This window comes from Hemiscyllium ocellatum, chromosome 20 (genome assembly GCF_020745735.1).
Source record: "Hemiscyllium ocellatum isolate sHemOce1 chromosome 20, sHemOce1.pat.X.cur, whole genome shotgun sequence".
Classification (NCBI taxonomy): Eukaryota; Metazoa; Chordata; class Chondrichthyes; order Orectolobiformes; family Hemiscylliidae; genus Hemiscyllium; species Hemiscyllium ocellatum.
Genome location: NC_083420.1, coordinates 57,102,960 through 57,117,008, shown reverse-complemented (window position 1 = coordinate 57,117,008; position 14,049 = coordinate 57,102,960). Strand labels below are relative to the sequence as shown.

Genomic DNA, 14,049 nt, shown 5'->3' with positions numbered 1-14,049 from the left:
CTTTCAGAGAACCGTGCACCTGAACTCCAAGATCCCTCTGTCCCACTACACTCCTTAAGGCCCTAACATTCACCAGGAAACTCCTGCCTTGATTTGACTTTCCAAAAATGCAAGACCTCATGTGAACGTGAAATAGGAATAGATTGGGAATCTCCAGATTTCAAAGTATTACTGTTAATTTTCTTGGCTGTGTGCTGATTTGCACTTGTTTGGACATCTTTTGTGGATTGAAAATTTAAAATATGACATCTGTATATAGAGTCAAGATTAGACTGGTGCTAGAAAAGCACAGCAGGTCAGGCAGCATCCGAGGAGCAGGAACATCCTAATGAAGAGCTTTTGCCCGAAATGTCGATTTTCCTGCTCCTCAGATGCTGCCTGGCCTGCTGTGCTTTTCCAGAACCACTCTAATCTTGACTCTAATCTCCAGCATCTGCAGTACCCATTTCCGCTACCTGTATATGGAGCACAACAGTTCAATGTAACAATGCCTTGATCTCCAACCAAACTACAGACTTATGGGTTACGATGATGTTCCCTGGTGTGTGCTGACAACGAAAAACAGGCAACAATGACAGTTTCAGTCTCAATGCAATGTCACTGGAGTTGTCATCAAGCTTTCTCATCTTTGATGCATTTTACCAGGAAACTAATAAACAAACAATAAAGATGCACTCGTCATGATCAAAAGATGCTTTGTTTTATCTTTTTGTCCATCAACAGACAATGGTTAAAGTATAAGCAAACATTGTGGAAATATTGGGAGACATAAATATCAATAATGAAATATTAATGTGCACGATGGCTCAATGGTTAGGCACTGCTGCCTCACAATGCCAGGGACCCAGGGTTTGATTCCACCCTCGAGTGGAGTTTGCACATTCTCCCTGTGTTAGTATGCGTTTCCTCCAGATGCTCCAATTTCCTCCCATTGGCTAAAGATGTGCAGTTTAGGTGGATTGGCAATGCTAAATTGCCAATATTATCCAGGGATGTATAGGTTAGGTGAGCTAGCCATGAGAAATGCAGGGTAAGGGGATAGGTCTGAGTGGGATGCTCTTTGAAGAGTTGGTGTGGACTCGATGGGCTGAATGGCCTGCTTCTACACTCTCGGGATTTCATGACATTGTCCCATTTTGTTTACATCAAAACTGTCAGCCCCATGTGGCTGGTGATTAAGATATTGGCTAACAGAGTACAGGGTGAATTATCGTTAGAGATTGCCATCCCTGTCTACAGCAGAGATTATAACAAAGATTGGAGTTTCCATGATGTCACTGAATGTGCAATTCTCAGCAGAATCTGAAGCCCAGCCTGTTTTCTCCGCCCTGTCCTAGAACATGTATGGATGCATAGACTGCACAACTTGCCTGGTCAGATGGGGGCCGTGCAGATCCACTCAGAAAACAGGGAAGCTTGGAATCACAGAAAACTGACCCAAGACATCACCCAAGTGCCGAGATGCCTGGTGAAGTTGTAAAGGCAGTGTGGGATTCAGTTGTCTTCTACCCACACCCTTGTGTGTTCCATTCCCACTGATTGGATAGCACATTTGGGAATGTAAAGTGAAAGTGTGCTACAGTTAGTCTTGGGGAGTTGTGGGGAGGGAGATATCTATCCAAACGTGCCATGGGGAAGGTGGGGGCTATTTGACTGAACATGTCATGAGGAAGGGAATATGGGGCTATCTGTCCCAATATGCCACAAGGAAGGAAGTAGGGGGCAATCTGACTGAACGTCCCATGGGGAAGGGAAGGGTGGGGGCTATCTGTCTGAACATGTCATAGGGAAGGGAAAGGGAGGTCCAGCTGTCCCAATATGCTATGGGAAGGGAAGAGGGACAATCTGAATGAACATCCCATACAGAAGGGGAGAGGGCTATCTGTCCCAACATTCCATGGGGAAAGGAATGGGGAAGCTACCTGTGCCAATATGCCATGGGGAAGGGAGAGACAATTTGACTGAACATCCCATGGGGAACTGACATGGGGGAGCTATGTGTCCCACCATGCCATGGGGAAGGGGGGCTATCTGACTGAACATGCCATGGGGAAGGGAATGAGTGGGGAGGGGTTTTGTCCCAATATGCCATAGGGAAGTGAATTGGTGGGGGTTTTCTGTCCCCTCATACCATGGGGAAGGAAATGAGTGGGTCCTGTCCCAACATACCATGGGGAAGGGAATGGGTGGGAGGGTTTCTGTCCCAACATACCATGGGGAAATGAATGGGTGGGAGGGTTTCTGTCCCAACATGGGAAAGGGAAGGGGTGGACTATCAGTCCTAACAAGTCATGGATGAGTGTGTGTGTATGGGGTTTGTGGGGCTAAATGAAGCCTGCAGCGGTGGAAAGGTCCAAGGGTGGGGGCGGGGTGAAGGGTGGGACTGTGCTAGTTACAGCCCAAGGTGACATAGGTTCAGTCCGAACAAAGGCGTTTCCATGGGGTCAGCCTGGTCACCTAGCAACTGCGGTGTAGCACAGTTTATTGGAGGGGGTAGGGGTGCGTGGGTAAGAGAAAGGAGTGGGGAGGGGGTGTGAGAGGGAAGAGAGAGATTGGGGGGGTGTGCTGAAATGGGAGTCTCTCGGGAGTGCTGAAGGGGAGGGTGGAAGAAGAGGATCCATTGCATTGAGTTGGCCCCACTGCAGGAGGGACATCATCATCAGCAGCAGCAGGAGGAGGGGGAGGAGGAGGAGGAGGGGGGTGTGGGTGTGGGGCTGCCTGCAGGATGGCACACACATTCACCCTGTCGGAGCTGGCCAACCTGGCCATCGGCACCCCCGAGGTGGGGGTGTGCAACTTTAACGCGCTGCACGCCTTGCTGCACGGCATCCTGGAGCAGCTGCACATCGGCGACGCGCACAAGACGGTGGGCGAGGTGGAGCACGGCTTCATCAAACCGCAGAGCCCGGCCACGGTCCCCGCCTCCCCCGCCTCCCCCGCCGAGGAAGTGGGAGCCAGGTCCCCTGCCAGCCCGTCCTCGCTGGCGGTGGCCCGGTCCGGCGACAACACCAAGGCGGTCTCGCTGTTCCACCAGCTGGAGGAGAAGGTGGCCAAGCTGCAGACCGCCCTGGAGTCCCTCAGCCAGCTGCCCAGCGCCCCGGAGCTGCTTGCCCGCAGTCAGGTGGAGCCCGCTCCCATCCGCAAGTTCTCGCTGTCCAGCAGCAGCACCGGGCCGGTCAAGGACATGTGGCAGCTGATGCAGGTCAAGAAGAAAGTGGAGGCCAACGAGGAAGGGGTCAACAAGGTGAGCAAGAGCCCCACGGCTTCAGCAGCACCTGTTTGGAATCTGCTACGAAAAACAGGCTGCTTCTCTCTCTCTCCCACCAGAGTTTCAGCATCCTTTTTTTTTGCTTTTACGATCCAGATTGATTGGAACTGATAACAAAATAAAGTGCTGGAAATCACAGCGGGTCAGGCAGCATCCAGAAAGGGTGAGGGACAACAAGCTTACATTTCTGACTCTTCATCGGAGCTGTAAATATGTCAAATATTGTGCTCCATAAGTAAGAAATGGCTTGCTTTTTTAAAAAAATATTAGCCAGGACAGTACACAGAAAGCCCGTTTTTCAGTGGTGTTATCCAATCATTTACACTCAGCTCAGAAGACAGGATTCCTGATGAAGGGCTTTTACTCAAAACATTGATTTTCCTGCTCCTGGGATGCTGCCTGACCTGCTGTGCTTTTCCAGCTCCACTCTAATCTTGGCTCTGATCTCCAACATCTGCAGCACTCACTTTCCCGTCAGAAGACAGGACCTCAAGTTATTTCATCCACAAGGCATTGCTGCCAACAATGTAGCACTCCCTCAGTCCTGCACCGGAGACTGAGCTTTCTATTCTCCCCAAGGTCTAATTTTTAAACATCAGATTCATTCTTGGGTGTGGGGGTCACTGGTGGGACAAGGCTATATTTGCTCAATCCTAACCACCCTTGAGATGGTGTTGGTGAGTTGCCTTTTTGAACCACTGCAGTCCTTTGCAGTGCAGTGACACCCACAGCGCTATGGGGGGGGGGGGGGTTGGGGTTGATCCAGTGACACTGAAGAGCCGATGTCAATTCGGTTTCGTCCTCTTTCTTAGATTGGCTTGGATTTTATTTTGCAATCGCACAGAATAACAAATCCCACTTCATCTGAACTGCCAAACCTCTTTCTCCCCCAGCCCTTCATGCCCTGCCAGTATTGCATAAATGCTGCTCCCTTCTCACTCTGATGATGAAGTTAAAACTCCTCACAACACCAGGTTATAGTCCAACAGGTTTATTTGGAAGCACTAGCTTTCAGAGCGCTGCTCCTTCGTCAGGTGGTTGACAACTACCTGATGAAGGAGCAGCACTCCGAAAGCTAGTGCTTCCAAATAAACCTGTTGCTGTGTGATTTTTAACTTTGTCCACCTCAGTCCAACACCAGCATCTCCAAATCAAAAGAGCTGAAGAGTTGTCTAGACTGGCAACGATAGCTTGCTGTGTCTCCACGCATACTGCCTGACCTGCCAACCATTTTACTCTCTTTCTCCCCCAGCACTTCAACTCCTCCCACCCCAAACTATTGCATAAATGCTGGCCCTCCACAACTTCACATCAGCTGTGATGAAGAGCCATCTTAATTTGAAAGGTTAGCTTGCGCTCTCTCCACTGTGATTTCCAGCATTTTTTTTTTGTTTTCGGTTGCAATCTATCTGGATAATAAAACAGATGCTGAAACAAACCCACAGAGTGCTGGAGAAACTCTGGGGAGAGAAAAGCAACTTTTTTATTGACAAAATGTAGTGCGTTCATCTATCTTTATGTGCAATTTATAAAGCAGTTCTGTACAGTTCTTTGCAGATGAAGGATGAACAAATATTGGGATTTGAGACTGAAAACAAAAAAAAGGTGCTGGAAGTCACAGTGGGTCAGATGGCATCCACGCAGAGAGAGTGAGCTAATGTTTCGGATTTAGATGACTTTTTCAGAGCTGATGTGAAGTTGTGGAGAGGCAGCATTTTTGCAATAGTTTGGGAGTGGGGGATTGGAGTGTACATAGATAGTTCAGATTAAATAGGATTTGTTATTCCCTGCAGTTGTAAAATAAAACCCAATTCTTTCTTATACAGGACAATATTTTGTGTATTAACAGCTCTGACAGAGAGTCATCTAGACTTGACTCATTAGCTTGCTCTCTCTCCATGGATGCTGTCGACCCGTTGTGATTTCTAGCATTTTTTGTTTTCACTTCAATGTTTACATAGATTTGAGGCACCGAGAGAGTCTGACAACTGAATAGCCCTCCATTGTACAATGGCAGAAAGACCTTAGATGATAGTCTTTCCCCACTGCACCTCGGTGACAGCTATCCCAAGCTTTAGTGCATCCCTGAGCACGCACCAGTCTGCAACGCAACGTTGGGGTCAACCCTTTGCACTGAACATTTTTAGTCCAGAATGGACTTCTTCAGAACAATAAGACTCCCTTTTGAGTTTGAGTTCTGAAGAAGTCACGTTAGATTTAAAATCTTAACTGTTTTCTCTCTGTAGGTGCTGCCAAACCTGTTGAGTTTGTCCAACACTGTTTGTTCCACCTCGGTGATATACAGATGCTAGACTTTCAGTCACATTCTTCAAAAAGAAAGCCTCATGGGCTGAATAAAAAAACAACTTGGGCCGAATCAAATTTCTATAAAATTCAGCGTATTTAGGTTTGTACAGATACCAGTTGTGGCTGTATGTTCACACATTTTGGAAACTGAATGTTTTAACTTGCCTCTCAGTTACTACTTTCTACACTGCTGGGTTAGGGTTGGGTGAAATATAGACATTTTCAAATGTTGCTCCAAGCAATCCACTTATAGAGTCATAGAGATGTACAGCACGGAAACTTACCCTTTGGTCCAACCTGTCCATGCTGACCAGATATCCCAACCCAATCTAGTCCCACCTACCAGCACCCGGTCCATATCCCTCCAAGCCCTTCCTATTCATATACCCATCCAATGCCTCTTAAATGTTACAATTGTACCAGCCTCCTCTGGCAGCTCATTTCATACACGTACCACCCTCTGCGTGAAAAAGTTGCCCCTTTTATATCTTTTCCCTCTCACCCTAAACCTATGCCCTCTAGTTCTGGACTCCCCGATCCCAAGAAAAAGACTTTGTCTATTTATCCTATCCATGCCCCTCATAATTTTGTAAACCTCTATAAGGTCACCCCTCAGCCTCCACTCCAGGGAAAACAGCCCCAGCCTGTTCAGCCACTCCCTGTAGCTCAGATCCTCCAACCCTGGCAACGTCCTTGTAAATCTTTTCTGAACCCTTTCAAGTTTCACATCTTTCCGATAGGAAGGAGACCCACTTGTGGGGACAAAATGAGAGTCGGCACTCATCCTGCTCCAATGAAATAAATTGCAGATTAAATATTGTTGGGGGGGGAGGGGGTTCAAGGAATATGGCCACTCGAGGGAGGCGAATGCAACTCAAAAGAAAATTCAAGTGGCCTCATGGGTGGTACCAGTGTGAATGTTTCCTCGATGTGACTACCCCCTTCCCTGCCTGTGGCACCTACCCCCAGTCATAAACACTGTTAAAATCCCACAGTGTGTGGTTCTCAACCTAAATCCTGCCCCTGGGCTTTGGCAACTCACCCTTGTCAATATCTCTGCCTGTTGACCAGAATTAACTTTGCTCTACTGTAATGCTGTGAGGAGCATTAATTACTATTCATTTTAGACAGGCTGACCTCTTGCTAGTGAGAGTAGGAATAGGAGGATTGATCAGATGAATGTGTGGCTGAGGAGCTGGGGCGGAGGGCAGGGATCTACATTTTTGGATCATTGGAATCTCTTCTGGGGTGGAAGGTTGGGTTGCATCTAAATTAGAAAGGGACGAATATGCTGTCAGGGTGAGTTGTTAGTGCTACTCGAGAGGCTTTAAGCTAGTAAGGGGGTGTGAGGAGCATGGAGGCAGTGGGATCCAAAGAGATAGTGAGAAAAGAGATGCGGGGTCTGTACAGTAGATAAGGGGAGCAAGTTAAGTAGTCAAGGTAGGCAAGAGCTTGGCAGAGACTGAGGTAAGATGGATAAATAAAACAATATTTATTTTGATGCAAGAGGCCTGGCAGGTAAGGCAGATGAATCTAGGGTGTAGTTGAGAACATGGGAGTGGAATACCACTGCTGTTACAGAAATATGGCGCAGGGATGGATAGTCGTTGGTGTCGAAACGTGTGGTGCTGGAAAAGCACAGCTGGTCAGGCAGCATCAGAGGAGCAGGCGAGTTGATGTTTTGAGCAAAAGCCCTTCATCGAGAATGAGGGGGTGGCCTAAGTGGGCTGAGAGATAAATGGGAGGGGGTGGGACTGGGGGGAAGGTAGCTGGGAATATGATGGACAGATGGAGGTGGAGGGTGATGGTGATAAGTTGGAGGTGGAGTAGACAGGTGGGAAGGAAGATGGACAGGTAGGCCAGTTCAAGAGGGCGGTGCCGAGTTGGCAGGTTGGCTTTGGGATAAGGTGGGGGGAGGGGAGATGAAGAAACTGGCGAAATGGACATTAATCCTATGTAGTTGGAGAGTCTGAGGGTGGAAGATGAAGCGTTCTTCCTCCAGGCGTTTGGTGGTTAGGGTTTGTTAGTGGAGGAGGCCCAGGACTTGCTTGTCCTTGGCGGAGTGGCAGGGAGAGTTAAAGTGTTCAGCCACAGGGCGGTGGGGTTGTTTAGTGTGTGTGTGTGTGTGTGTGTGTGAGTGTGTCCCAGAGATGTTCTCTAAAAGGTTCTGCAAGTTGGCGTCCTGTCTCCCCAGTGTAGAGGAGACCACAACTGACACAGTAGATGACGTGATAATCTCCGTCAGATGTGGAAGGATCCTTTGGAGCCTTGGAGCGAGGTGAGGGGGGAGGTGTGGGCACAGGTTTTGCACTTCTTGTGGTGGCAAGGGAAGGTGCCAAGAGTGGGGGGTGTGTTGGTGGGGGCTGTGACCCAACAAGGGAGTCAGGGAGGGAATGATCTCTGTGAAACGCAGATGAGGTGGAGAGGGAAATAAATCCTTGGGGGTGGAGTCTGTTTGTAGGTGGCGAAAATGGTGGAGCATGATGTATTTCATTCGGAGGTTGGTATGGTGGAAGGTGAGGAGAGTTCTGTCACTGTTGTGATTGGAGTTGTGGGGTTCAAGGGCAGAGGTGCAGGAAGTGGTAGAGATGCAGTGGCGGGCATCATCGACCACCTGGAAGGGGAAATTGTGGTCCTTGAAGAAAAAGACTATCTGGAATGTTCTGTGTTGGAGTTGGTCATCCTGGGAGCAGATGCAGCAGAGGTGGAGGCATTGGGAATAATGGATAGCATTTTTACAGGAGACAGGGTGGGAGGAGGTGTAGTCCAGGTAGCTGTGGGAGTTGGTGGATTTGAAGTAGATGTCCGTGTTGAGTCTGTTGCTAGAGATGAGGAGTCCAGGAAGGGGAGGGAGGAGTCCGAGATGATCCAGGTGAACTTGAGGTCAAGGTGGAAAGTGTTGGTGAAGTTGATGAACTGTTCAACCTCCTTATGGGAGCACGAGATGGCACCAATACAGTCAATGGTGTAGCGGAGGAAAGGGTGTAGCTGTGGAAGAGGGACAGTTGCACATACCCAGCGAAGAGGCAGGCATGCGGAAATGAAATGAAAGCCACGGAGGAGTTGGGGGACATGGGTGGTGTCCCGAGCATATGTCGGGAGATCCTGGACCAAGGAGGGGGCAGGACAGTGTCAAGGTATACAGAGGCAGGTTTGGTGGGACAGGAGCAGGCTGAGAAGATGGGTCGGCTGAGGCAGTCGGCTTTGTGAATCTTGGTAGGAGGTAGAATCGGGTGGTGCGGGGTTCCCAGACTGTGTGGTTGGAGGCTGTAGATAGGAGATCCCCAGAGATGAAGTGGTTGTGGATGGTTTGGGAGATGATAACTTGGTGATGGGAGGTGAGGGCGTGGTTGAGGGGGAAGTAGGGGGAGGTATCTGTGAGCTGGTGTCTGGCTTCAAACTTCCATTGTGCCCCCCTTCCCCCTTGTCCGCTGGTTTGATGGTGAGGTTGGGGTTGGAACAGAGGGAGTGGAGGGCTGTGCATTCCGTGGGTGAGAGATTGGTCTAGGTGAGAGGGGTGGACATGTTGAGGTGGTCAATGTCTCAGCAGCAGTTGGAAATGAAGAGATCGAAAGTGAGTACAGACCAGCACGGAGTGTCCAGGTCGAGGTGGGAGAAGGGTTCATCGGAAGGTCGGTGGGAGTCCTGATGGAAAAAGTGAGCCCGGAGGCGGTGGAAGAAATGTTCAATGTCGCAAAGCGTGTCGAATTCATTGACCCGGGAGCGTAGGGGAATGAAGGTGAGGGCTTTGCTGAGGACTGATCGTTCATCTTTAGTGAGAGGGGCGTCAGGGGGGATGGTAAAAACACAGCAGGGCTGGAAGCTTGGACCTGATGTGGGAGTAGAGCAGGGAGTGAGGGCAGACACTGCCTCTGCAGCGGGTGTGGTTATGAGAACGTGGGCAATGTCATCCATGGAAACGATGCTCACCTTGAGGCTCAGTGGGGCGCAAGTGGTATCTTCGTTGGCACCTGCAGGGGTAGAAGTGATGTCAGCCGTGACGTTTGTGATGTTGTCGGTGGTGTTCTGGTGAGTGACGTCAGTGGGGATGGAAGCGGCTGACGCAGCGGCAATTCCTGGGGCAGATGTGATGTGCCGAATGGACTTTCTAGCGGTTTCAGCGGCAGTGGATCTTGCAGGGGTCACAGAAGTGGTTGCCTTGGAAACCATTGCAGTTAGGACTGGCAGCTCCATGTTCTGGGAAATAGATGCGATAGGAAGGATAGAAAGTTGGAGCAAGAAGGGGGGGGGGTGGGAGTGATGTTTTTGGTTAGGGATAATATTACAGCTATACTTAGGGAGAATATTCCTGTGAATATGCTCCAGAAGTTATTTGTGTGGAACTGAGAAATAAGAATGGGAAGTCCCCCCCCCCCCCCCCATCACCGAGTAGTCAATGGGAAACTGAGAAGCAGATTTCTCAAGAGATTTCAGACATTTGTAAGAATGTTAGGGTTGTAATGCTGGAGGATTTTAACTTGCAAAACATAACCTGGGACCGTCGTAGTGCTAAGGGCTTGGATGGGGAGGAATTTGTTAAGTGTGTACGAGAAAACTTTCTTATTCAGTATGCAGATGTACCTACTAGAGAAGGAACAAAATGTGACTGAGGTGGGGGAGCACTTTGGGGCCAGTGACCATAGTTCCATTAGTTCTAAAATAGTTATGGAAAAGGATAGACCTGATGTAAAAGTTAAAGTTATAAATTGGAGTAAGGCCAATTTTGATAGTATCAGGCAAGAACTTTCAAAAGTTGATTGGGAGAGGCTTTTCACAGGTGGAAAGCATGATGATGAGCGGCACGGTGGCACAGTGGTTAGCGCTGCTGCCTCACAGCGCCTGTAGACCCGGGTTCAATTCCCGACTCAGGCGACTGACTGTGTGGAGTTTGCACATTCTCCCCGTGTCTGCGTGGGTTTCCTCCGGGTGCTCCGGTTTCCTCCCACAGTCCAAAGATGTGTGGGTCAGGTGAATTGGCCAAGCTAAATTGCCCGTAGTGTTAGGTAAGGGGTAAATGTAGGGGTATGGGTGGGTTGCGCTTCAGCAGGTCGGTGTGGACTTGTTGGGCCGAAGGGCCTGTTTCCACACTGTAAGTCTAAGTCTAAGTCTTCTGATATGAGAGTCTAGAGGCAGTGTGTTCCTGTTAGGATGCAAGCCAAGGCTGGTAGGTGTAGGGAATGCTGATGACTCAGAGAAATTGAGGCTCTGGTCAAGTCGCAGAAGGAGTCATATGGCGGATTTGGACAGCAGGGATAGAGTGAATCCCTCGAGGAGTATAAGGGCAGTAGGAGTGTACTTGAGGGAAATCAGGAGTGCAGATGGGGACATGAGATAGCTTTGGTGAATAGCACTAAGGAGAATCAAAAAGAGATTCTACAAATACACTGAGGGCAAAAGAGTAACAAGGGAGAGAATAGGGCCCCTTAAAGATCAACAAGGCCATCTACGTGTGGAACTGCAGGAGATGGCTGAGATACTAAATGAGTATTTCGTGTCAGTATTTACTGTGGAGAAGAATATGGAAGCTAGAGAACTTGGAGAAACAAATAATATCTTGAAAAGTATCTGTATTACATAGGTAGAGATGCTGGACGTCTTAAAGTGCAGAGATGTGGATAAATCCCCAGGACCAGATAAGGTGCATCCCAGAGCTTTGTGCAAAGCTAGGGGTGTGATTGCTGGACCCTTGGCTGAAATCCTTGATTCCTCAATAGCCACAGACGAGGAGCCCGAAGACTGGTGGGTGGCTAATATGGTGCTATTATTTAAGAAAGGTGATAATGAAATGGTAGCTCAATGGTTAGCACTGCTGCCTCACAGCACCAGGGTCTCAGGGTCAATTCCAGCCTCGGGTGACTGTCTGTGTGGGAGTTTGCACACTCTCCCCGTGTCTGCGTGGGTTTCCTCCGGGTGATCTGGTTTCCTCCCACTATCCAAAGATGTGCAGGTCAGGTGAATTGGCCATGCTGACTTGCCCATAGTGTTCAGGGATATGTATGTTACAGGCATTAGTCAGGAGGAAATGTAGGGATTGGGTCTGGATGGGTTACTCTTCAGAGGGTCAGTGTGGACTTATTGGGCCAAAGGGCCTGTTTTCACACTGTAGGTATTCTTTTATTCTATAAAAAGCCAGGGATCTATAGATGAGATTAGCCATGGTAAATGTGGCGTTATGCGGAGGGGTCGGTGTCTGGATGGGATGCTCTTTGGAGGGTCTGTGTAGAACTTGATGGACTGATTGGCTTCTTTCTGCACATTGGGGATTTTGAGTAGTGGGAGGTATTAGTTGATCAAGGGGGTTGCACATGAGATGGTGATGATGTCTGTGGAAAAAAGGCAGATAAGGAGTGAGAAAAAGTGTGGCCCTGTGTCTGGTGACTTCCCGCTAAACTGTGTTGGAGAGGAGAGAATTGTTGAAAATGGAGGATGATGAGTGAGGTGTTTTGAGGCAGGGTGAAAAATTGAACTCCTCTGAGGTGTTCTATGTCAGATAATTGGAATTCTTGCTAGATTTCACCAGGCCTGGGCCTGGGACATGAGGAGTTGTTAGGGTGGGCATGGGTGGCTCAGTGGTTAGCACTGCTGCCTCACAGTCCCAGGACCTGGGTTCGATTCCAGCCTTAGGCAGCTGTTCGTGTGGAGTTTGCTCATTCTCCCCGTGTCTGCGTGGGTTTCCTCTGAATGTTCCAGTTTCCTCCCACAATCAAAGGTGTGCAGATCAAGTAAATTGGCCGAGCTCAGTTGTCCATTGTGGTAGGTACATTAGGCAGGGGAATAGCTCTGGGTGGGTTGCTCTTCAGAGGGTCAGTGTGGATTTGTTGGGTCAAAGAACCTGTTTCCATACTGTAGGGAATCTAATCTAACCTAAACCTTTGGCACCGACCCTATCTGTGCCTGGGCTTGCTTTGTAGTAGCACCAAGCGTTGCCTTTTGTAGGTTGTGGGGACCAATTGTTCTCTCCTTTACCCTTGGGGTATTAGGGGTAGTTAAAGTCTGCCACTGTCAGGACCTGCATTTCTTAGTAATTCCCTAAACATTTTCTGTTCCTGTAGCTCTCCCCCACCCAAAATACACCAAGAATTCTGTTACTGTTCTTAACTTTTGATCATTCAAGAACTTGCTCGGCTCAGGAATGTACTCCTTTGGCCTGTTGTTCCTCCTGATGGCACTCAGTGCTGAATACTGGTTTTAACCTGCTATGCTTCTAGATTTCCTGCCTCTTCACCCCCTTCCAGTGAGCAGTTACTTGCTATTTCTGGCACATTTAAGCTGAATCGTTTCTCTCATTTTGGAGATTGCAGGATTGCTGCTCTCCAGCATGGGTATTGCTCTTCTGTTAGTTTTACAGAAACACCATTAAAATTACTGGCAAATGAAATGAGAGCAGCCTGATTTATCAGAAATATCAGCACATCTTGGAAATTACATTCTGCAGCAGATTATTGCCACAGACAGTATTCTGGTGTACAAAGATAATTTGCTGCAATATCAAAGCAACATAGCACAGATTTGGAGTGATGACAGAAAATGTTACCTGTTCTAGAAAGTTCATGTTGCTCCTGAAACATTAATTCTGTTTCGTTTTCCACAGGTGCTGCCAGATCTAAAGTCTTTTAGTTGCTGTTTTATGTTTTATCTGCAATCAAAGTAATCACATTTACTTTTTGTTTCAGGCTATGACAACTTTACAAGAGTTAATGAATTCAATTAATCTATTAAATAACACGAATGAAACACTGAGGAAGGAGCTTGACAAAGTAAGTTAGTAACATACTTAATTTACTAAGAGACTACACTTCTATGTTTCCTTAATCTGACTGTGAGTAGATTCCACACTGATTAGCGAGAAAAAAAAACAACTCTTCCTCATAGTGGAAGTTTATTGACCTGCTCAGTCTTAACCCTCTAACAACCCCAATGTCCAAGTTATCCACGATGTATATGTGCTTAAAGAAAATTAATTCCACTAAAGTTTCTCTAAACTTTAATGACAATATGTTAACAAGGATGGCACGGTGGCTCAGTGGTTCGCGCTGCTGCCTCACAGTGCCAGGGGCCTGGATTCAATTCCGCCTGTCTGTGTGCAGTTTGCATGTTCTCTCCATGTCGGCTCCAGTTTCCGCCTACAGTCCAAAGATGTGCAGATTAGGGTGGATTGGCTGTGCTAACTTCCCCCATAGTATCCTGGGATGTACCAGCTTGGTGGGTTAGCCATAGGAAATGCATGGTTACAGGGATTGGGTAGAAGGATGGGTCTGGGTGGGATGCTCTTCAGAAGGTCAGTGTGGACTCGAAGGGCCGAATGGCCTGCTTCTACACTGTAGGGATTCTATAAATCTTAACAATATGATTGAGTAAATGTGAATAGTGGCTAGTCTTCATGAACTTCATTTCTTTTTACCATATTTTTGTAATGGCTTTAAAAGGCATGAGAGCTTTTATACATTTGATTTGATAGTAGATTAACTTAAAAG

At 48.1% G+C, this 14,049-nt stretch overlaps 1 protein-coding gene across 1 annotated transcript in view; it reads left to right on the top strand.

Annotated features, from left to right (window-relative positions):
* The first annotated feature begins 2,725 nt into the window (after positions 1 to 2,725).
* Positions 2,726 to 14,049, top strand: part of LOC132825294 (uncharacterized protein C16orf96-like) — a 112,227-nt gene continuing 100,903 nt past the window's right edge. The window contains exons 1-2 of the mRNA XM_060840397.1: positions 2,726 to 3,244; positions 13,249 to 13,332. Coding sequence (XP_060696380.1) covers positions 2,726 to 3,244; positions 13,249 to 13,332 — 603 coding nt within the window. The remainder of the gene's footprint in view (positions 3,245 to 13,248; positions 13,333 to 14,049) is intronic.